At 41.9% G+C, this 8912-nt stretch overlaps 1 protein-coding gene across 1 annotated transcript; it reads right to left on the bottom strand.

Annotated features, from left to right (window-relative positions):
- Window positions 1-3025: 3025 nt before the first annotated feature.
- AMER2 (APC membrane recruitment protein 2) lies at window positions 3026-8414 on the bottom strand. The gene is made up of 2 exons (XM_063951684.1): window positions 7329-8414; window positions 3026-7157 (listed from the first exon to the last, which is right to left on the bottom strand). The coding sequence occupies exons 1-2, from the start codon at window positions 8275-8277 to the stop codon at window positions 6298-6300; spliced, it is 1809 nt and encodes a 602-aa protein (XP_063807754.1). The 5' UTR covers window positions 8278-8414; the 3' UTR covers window positions 3026-6297.
- Between the last annotated feature and the right edge of the window lie 498 nt (window positions 8415-8912).

Below are 8912 nucleotides of genomic sequence, written 5' to 3' on the forward strand. Positions count from 1 at the left end.
ATTTTGCAAGTACAGTAATTGTTATATATTGTTCCATTTTGGGATTTGAGGAAACAAATATGGCTATTATTTGCATGTATTATAAATGTAGCCTATGACATTAATGCTGTAGGCTTCCTCAGTAGAGTAAGATGGTACTGTATGCCAGGAGATGCTCCACCAATATGCCAGCTCCACACTATTGTACGCTGCAGCATTATGTGACCCTCGTATCATTGTATCCAGAATTGTATAATCCACAGGCAAAGGGTTTGTGTGGTTCATCATTTAACATGTCTGCAGTCTGATCTTTCATTCGCTGACAAGTCTGTTAATGTACGGATAACAATGTTAATCCGTTGACAGACAGAGGATTAAAACAACAGAGCCAATGTTTTCCAATCACTAAATGCTTGATCCAAGGGAACAATGAAAGCAACTGTTTACCTTGGCACATACATATTACCTATATACCCTGCCATATGCATACAGTATTGCCTGTAAAGCCTGGCATATACATACAGTATTGCCCGTATACCCTGACATGTGCATATTTCCCATATTCCCTGGCATATACATACAGTATTACCCATATACCCTGGCACATACAAACTGCCCATACAACCTGGCATATACATACAGAATTACCCATATAGCATGGCACATACATATTACCCATATACCCTGACATATACATACAGTACTGCCCGTATACCCTAGCATGTGCATATTTCCCATATACCCTGGCATATACATACAGTATTGCCCATATACCCTGGCCAGAGCTGTAACTACGTGTGTGCCAGGTGTGCCTGGCACACAGCGCAGTCGCCCTGAGGGCACAACAAACAGCGGCTTGTAATGAGTCAAATTGACTCATTACAAGCCGCCTGTGCTGTGTGCGCCGCGCTGGAGAAGAGGAGAGGAGCAGCTCCGGAGGCAGGGGAGGAGGAGGAGGAGGAGGAGGAGGAAGGGGGACTGGAGCCGCAGCAGCGCTATGTAATTGGTAGTGGCGCCGCTTCAGCAGTCCCTCTCCTTCCGCATTGGCTGCCTGGCGCTGCTGTGAATGCTGGGATGCGCTTCCCTCATCCGGCGTCGTATACCCTGGCATGTGCATATTTCCCATATACCCTGGCATATACATACAGTATTGCCCGTATACCCTGGCACATACATATTACCCATATACCCTGGCATATACATACAGTATTGCCCGTATACCCTGGCACATAATTATTACTCATATACCATGACACTTATATATTAACTGTATACCCTGGCACATACATTACCCGTATACTTTGGCACACATATATTAATCCTATACCTTGGCTAATACATATTAAGTGTATACTCTGGCACATACATATTACCCATACACCCTGACACATATGTAGTAAATGCATACCCTGGCACTGTGACACAAGCATATTACCGGTATACCTTAGCACATACTGTACATATTTACTTTATACGCCTGTAGGTACATATTACCCATATACCTTGGCACAACATATTTACCATATTCACTGGCAGATGCTATACATAGTAGCTGTATACCCTGGCACATAACTAATACTATTAACCGTATACAGTGGAACAGGCATATTATCTATGTACCCTGGTACTTATAAATTGTGTATAACCTGAAGTAACAATAACATATTCCTCCAGAACATATCTCTTACCACTAATAATACCTGACAGACCTAACATGAACGCCATAGCAAAATTCACATGAAACAGAGATGTCACTGTATAAATATAGGGAGGGGGATGTTTGTTTACCATGCAGTAATCCTGTGCAATATTCTGCAAGGGACAGGGAGACTCTTCTCAGTGTGGAATCTGCTCATGTTTACATGTAGTATAGGGAAGGTTCTATAAGCACTGATTGTTTTTTATCATCTACGAACAGAAAAAAACAAATCTGCATAAAATAATTGGGGGTCTGTTTTATTTTTGTTTTTTATGGGGGGAAAACACGGATACGAGAAACCTCACAGTAGATCATTCTGCATTTATACGTGACACCGTCTGTTTATCCAGAACACAAGAGATTAATAAAGTGTAATAGGGAGGATGTACTCTATATGATGATTCTGGATATTTCACATTACATGCAGGCAGTTTGGCCATAGCGGTCTGCACAGAAAACCAAAGATGTGTGTTTATTTTTGTGATGCGTGAATTTGGAAAATGCTAATTATTATTATAAGCTAATAATGTCTATATTTTACTGTTAAACTCAATAGTGCTTTCACAATTTAATAACCCTTGTGGATCTTGCCCTTGGCACACAGAAATGACCAAGGAGCAGCCGGGGTACTATAGCCAGTGTCACAGTCCTGTATCTTGTAGACTAAAGCCATATACAGGTTGAGTATCCCATATCCAAATATTCCGAAATACGGAATATTCTGAAATACGGACTTTTTTTGAGTGAGAGTAAGATAGTGAAACCTTTGTTTTCTGATGGCTCAATGTACACAAACTTTGTTTAATACACAAAGTTATTAAAAATATTGTATTAAATGACCTTTAGGCTGTGTGTATAAGGTGTATATGAAACATAAATGAATTGTGTGAATGTAGACACACTTTGTTTAATGCACAAAGTTATAAAAAATATTGGCTAAAATGACCTTCAGGCTGTGTGTATAAGGTGTATATGAAACATAAATGCATTCTGTGCTTAGACTTAGGTCCCATCACCATGATATCTCATTATGGTATGCAATTATTCCAAAATACGGAAAAATCCCATATCCAAAATACCTCTGGTCCCAAGCATTTTGGATGAGGGATACTCAACCTGTATTGGAATCTCTGTTTATCACCTGTTATTCTTGTAATTCCCTTATTTGCCTCCAGAGGTCAGGTCTGCAAATCTCAGCTCCTTTGTTAGACAGGAGGCAAGGATGAAACATGCTGCAATGCATTGTGGGCACATCTCTCTCTCCAGTCTATTAACCCCCAGCATCCCTTATTGCGTGCTATTGTTTATACATTCACACAAATGTTTAGTCAGAGATTACACAGGAAATTGTTGTTTTAATAAAAAGTAATCTTTAATGAAACACCTACCTGCTAGTATTTATGCATCTTTACATAGGAGGTTATTATTTTGCATTAACACCTACCCATCACAGCTACCTGTCATAACCCGTTTCTCAGACGTGTAATGAAATGAGTTCTCTACTTGCCATATCAACACAGAAATATAAAAAAATAGCAACATATATTAAATTGTGTTTCTTTTTCAGGCCCACAACCAGAATGCTTTGAGATGCCTATCAATGAAAGTCACATTTTTGCATATTTACACCGGAATGTACTGACACCCATTAGATATACACATATTTACATAGTACACATGAAAGAAAGGGTTTGGTCCATACAAGTGCTGTACATGTACAAATGCTGCTCTTTATTTGAGAAGGTGAATAAAAAACAATACCTCTGTTTTAGTCTGTACAGTGCTGCCATGTGTCTCTCTCCGGCACCCAATAACGCTAGAATTATTAGTGCTATTTATCTACAGATAGCGTGGGCTGTATTGTACAATTATATGGACATATGACCTTAACTGAAGTCTTAAATTAAGCAAAACTGGTTAAATAGCTGCATGTGTCATACTGTGCCACCCAGACCCTGTGTTCATCTGTCTGCTGCAAATTAGGTCTTTGAAAACAGATCTCCCATTGTTTGATATGGAAAGAAAACATGGAGCTACAGTGATGGCTAACCTTGACACTCCAGCTGTTGTTGAACTACACATCCCAGCATGACCTGCTACTGTTTTGCTATTTGGCCATGCGAAAACTGATGCAGGGCATGCTGGGATGTGTAGTTCAACAACAGCTGGAGTGTCAATGTTAGCCATCACTGTACTAGATTAAGGCTATGTATACACTGGGGTTAATATTCGGCATTTTGAATAAAAGTTAAACCCATGGAAATGAAAATCATTGTACCCAATGAGATTAGTGGGGGTTTAACTTGAATTTCATCTATATTGGACTGCAATTTGATGTGCACGCTTCTTAATGGGAACGTATTGTAAACACTATGGGGAGAGTTCAATACAGCGCAATGGACGCTTTCCCAGACAGCACATCGCATCGAGTCCACATTGCAAGTTTTAATACTGAGTGATATTCTTGTTATCAGTCATTATTAATCTTAAATGGTGCTCCAACCAATCAGCTGAACAGGGAGCTGATTGGTTGGAGAACAATTTAAGATTAGTAAGGAGTGATAACAAGACTATCATTTGTAGTTAAACCTTCCCCTCAGAACGCAATTCTACGTATGAGGTGCGATTAAGAAGCGTTTACATATGCTTTAGGCTTCAATAAAATATGAACTTCCTCTTTTGTCACAGTTTGAAGTTTAAAAAAAAATTAATAGGTTGAACACACTTGTGAACGCATCTTAAAAAATATCAAACTTCTATTAGGAACATGTATAAACATAATGGCACTCATTCAGGTCCGGTCGGTCCTGTGTCCCAGGCTGCGGTGTGCTGATGTTCGGTACTTTGCGCATGGGCAGGACCCATTGTTTATGTGCGCAAACAGATCGTGTGACACAGGACGCAGAGCGGCAGCAGACTGTCAGTGACTGATTTGGGGGCGGAGAGTGGATGGCGACAGCCTCCGTTTGTGAAAATGGAGGCATGCCGCCGACGTTTAGAAGGGAAGGAAGAGGCCAGGGATCTCCGTCATTGGACGGAAATTTCCTGGCCTCTTACAAGTATCTGCGACAGGCGACTTGCGCATCTCCATGAGTGCCACAAGCCGCCCAATGGTGAGTCAGTGATCCGATGCTGCGTTCTAGGATTCACGTCGGATCACAACTGCAGCAGGAGGTGTGTGCATGTGATAGATGCCTCATGCTGTATTTACATACAGAGCTATCACTGCTGCTTCCAAGGAAACAAGTGATAGCACCTCTGTCCATATCTGAATTAACCCCAATGTGTTCTCTATATGTATTTTTATTTGTGTTTTAGCATGTTTTAAATGCATTGCAAATGCCACTGTCTATATAGCCTTCAGATGCCTCTTAAACGTAAAATAATTGTAGGCATAATAACTAATAAGGTACAGATTTTATGATATAAGATTTAACATTACAATTTTTATTTAATTAGGAAAAGCAAAGTTTTGGTTATGGCATTTTGTTCTGATGTTCTCCCATTTTGTATGTTATTAGCTTAGGAGAGCTTTTAGTCTGAGCCTCCGTAGACAGCAATAGCAACTCTGACAGCTGTCCACAATGTTAAAGGAGACCTTCTTAGCAAACACATTAAGGTGTTGTCCACTTTGGATGACTGTTTTCAAAGTAACACCCCAGAGTAATAGTAAATACAAAAAATGGGAGGTGTTTGCTGAATATGGCTCCTAACTAGACAAGGCCATCAAGCCAGGTACCACATTGCGTGGACACCTCCAGCTCTAGCAGACTGAATGTATAGGAGAAAGCCCCCTAGTGCTGAAAAGCAGCACAACACCCCCTATCAACAGGGTGTGACCATCCCACAGACGTTCTAATCTAGAAGTGGGGATTTCTTAGCAAAGAGCATTGTACCCAGATGTGCCACTCATTTAAATAAGCTTTTTCTGAATTGCTATAGTTCAGTGATGTAGAATTTTACATTATAATGTACAAATTGTATCTTGATACAGTAATATTTTTCTTTAGTATTTAAGGTTAGTTACTGCTCAAGAGCAAAACAAATGGCATTTCCAACAGAACAATGATGTCTCTATTGCGAATCTGCAACAACCGATCTTTACCTTACCTGTCTCTGTGATTGGCTGGTGAGTCTACTTTATGAAAAAAAAACACATCAGCCTGGGGGCAAATGCCCATTGTACCAAGGCCACCTCTCCCTGTCCATACATTACTATAAAGCTCAACCATGTCTGTTCAAAAGAAACTGCTTCTGGAATCCATGACTATTTAGCAATATTAATACAGACATATATCAGTATCTTATATTAATACCTAGTCTCCTGAGGTTCTTTTTTCAATCTTGACATGCCACGAATAATGAGTATTACAAACCTTTTTTTTTGTGTTGAAGCTAAAATATCCTAAATGGATGCACACTAGTATTCCACAAATCTACAAACAGAAAAGGAAAAGAAAATATAAAAGTGTGAAAATCAAATTTCTTGTGAAGTGGATGAAATTTGCCCTGGATTGCGTGACGATTTGCTTACATTGCATTGTCCTTCAACTGCCAGCTGGCCTATAAGACAATATTAGCTCATAGCAAACTGTCTGTCTTAGCCACGATAGCTCCAATTACTTTCTGGCTGGTTCATGCAGTGCAGTTTTACCTGACGTTCCAGTTATAGCCTTATTACTGACCCGCCTTACAAGTACTTTGGAAACTGGGATTTTCGTTCTGGGAAGCTCACTTTTTGCTGGCTGGTGCTGTACAACTGAGGAGGTGCTATTAATTCCAGTCTCTGCCGGTTGACTTGGACCATGGACTGGCAGGTGTTTAATGCTGATGGGTATTTTTGAGTCCTTTGTAAAATTTGTCTTCACTGGACATGTGACGGTTACTGGGGAGAGTGGCTTGGTGTGTACCTGGCACAGTCTCTTCTCCTCCGCCTGTGCTCTGGCTGTGTTGTCATCAGTCTCTGTATATAGGTCATAGAGTGCATCCCCACTGTAACTGTCTCTGGAAAAAGCCTTCTTCCCAGCACTCTTTGGAGGTTCTTCCTCTGGCACCGGGATGGGTGAGTCCCAATAACCCTCATCACTATTACGAATAGAGTCTCGTTGCTCCTTCCCCCCATTTTTAACATCCCCTTTCTCGCTACCATTGGCTGCAACCTGTTTCAGTTTAGCTGGCTTAACTATATTCCCATCACATGTGTCCTCAAGACGTTTCTCCTCCCTTGAGGCCTGCCTGATAATACTCACTTTTCCCACCTCTTTGCTTGTCTCCTCCGGTTGCGGTGTGATTCCCAGAAACTCCTGGATGTTCTTGTCATCTACTTGATCTGGACTTGCCATCTCCTCTCCACCTCCCTGATAAACGATCATGTTTGGGGTCTTTTTGTAAGGAGCTTTCCTACCATTCCCATGTATAATCCTTGCGGCGGTACTGCTGCCTCCTTCCTCGTCTGGTTCGGCAATTATATCCCCACAGCCTGTAAGAGAGTCAAAGCTTTTCAGTGATGTAACATCAGCCAACAGCAAACAAATACGATCAAAAGACTGTTCAGAGGGTGGTTCAACAGTAGAAGGGTCGGGGACTGCAATTTCTTGCCCACTATCACACTCAGGTTCTACAAAGCAAATACTGTTTATTGTAAGTTCACCTGTTACGTTTTCATCCTCCTTTTCCTGTGGGATCTCCACGTCTGGTTCAGGAAACTGGCAAATAATGTCCATGTGCGGGCTACCTGCAGCAGCATTCCCATCATGAGGTTTGTTGGTGTGGTGTGAAGAGCAAGGAGATTCCTCAGCGGCTTCCAATGGTTTGTCCTCCAGCGAGGTGTTTACTTCCACAGTCTGCTCCTCACAGGGCAAATCAACTGTGACAATCTCTGGAGGTACTTCTGGTTCACGCAAAGGTTTCTGTATTTCCTCCTTAATGCATTCCAAGCTGGCTGTCAAAGAGCCGGACAGAATGAGGCCTGGTTGGTCTTCCGTGGCCCCTTCTCTGTCGTCCTTGTTGTATTTATCTTTCCTGTTCCATCGCATGCTGCTAAACAGTCCCTTCAGCCCTTTCTTTTGTCTGCTGCCAGCCCTCTGCTCTGCATTCTCCCCTTTCACATTCTCTAATTTCCCATTCTTTTTCAGCAAAGAAAAGAAACTGTGTGATTTAGCCACCGAGCTGTTGGGTGACACATCTGTCTTCACAGTGACAGGCTGGGTGCTTGCATCTACGCTTGGTGTATCAACAGCAGCTTCAGATGCACACTGCTCCTCTCGCTTGCTGCTCTCCAGCACAACATCAGCTAGTCCATCCAGCGTCTTGCTCCGTACCATGCCCATTTGGCCTGCGTTCTTCCCATCTCCCTTGCTTTTCACACCAAATATCGTTGGCATAGCACTGCCAGATTTCCTCTTCCCAAATAATTTAAAAGCAGTCTTGTTTATCTTTCCTGATGGCTGCTCCGCTGCTGGGGAATCGGCACAATCACAATGCAAGTCCATGTTTGCCGTCTCTCCCTGATCCTGCCTCCTTCCTCCTGCAGACCCCCGCAGATGCCTGATGCTGATTTTCTCACTGGCAGCTTCTCGGCTGCTCCTGTTCATCTCCATGGCAACCAGGGGGGGATAAGCAGCTTTCGTCAGTAATGGGCCAGTGCCAGCTCACTGTCATCCATTCTAAATCAATCTGCAAACTGCAACCAAATACAGGCACCCCCCCTTTCTCCGAAAGGTTTATGTAACTTGCCCATTTATGCACAGTGCATGTTCTGTGGCAGGTATATCCCTGAGAGGTGACGATGCTTCCTATTTACAGTGCAGGAGCTACGACGTGTGCATCTGCCATTTTATCTCAGCTACAGATGCAAATATATCCTAATCTATATTCTAGTGGATAAAGGAAATTGTTAAGCGGATCCAGTTTTTACTCCCTCAGTGCTTATGACAATTATGTGCCCTGTCTGCAGAAGGAAGGGGGTTACTGTTTATGTTCTGGGCACAATCACAACATCGTCACTGATGCTTGCAGTGCAGCAGGATAACAGACTTTGATGAAAATGAATTACACACTGGATTTTACCATGTATTGGTTAAATATATTAGGGGGGGAACCACTTATGCAAAGTGTTTTTTTTTTTTTATTATAATTTTTTTTTTTTAAACTTGTCATGGATGTTTTGGGGGGAAAAACCTCTTTAATGGTATAATGGTGATTTGTGTATTAGAAGCAAACTTACATGGCACTG

The sequence above is a fragment of the Pseudophryne corroboree genome, chromosome 2, assembly GCF_028390025.1.
Source record: "Pseudophryne corroboree isolate aPseCor3 chromosome 2, aPseCor3.hap2, whole genome shotgun sequence".
NCBI lineage: Eukaryota > Metazoa > Chordata > Amphibia > Anura > Myobatrachidae > Pseudophryne > Pseudophryne corroboree.

Coding starts and splice junctions, on each gene's coding strand:
- AMER2 (XM_063951684.1), bottom strand. CDS start 8,277: ATGGAGATGAACAGGAGCAGCCGAGAAGCTGCCAGTGAGAAAATCAGC. Junction 7,158..7,328: donor GGAGGATGAAAACGTAACAG/GTGAACTTACAA, acceptor ACTCTCTTACAG/GCTGTGGGGATATAATTGCC.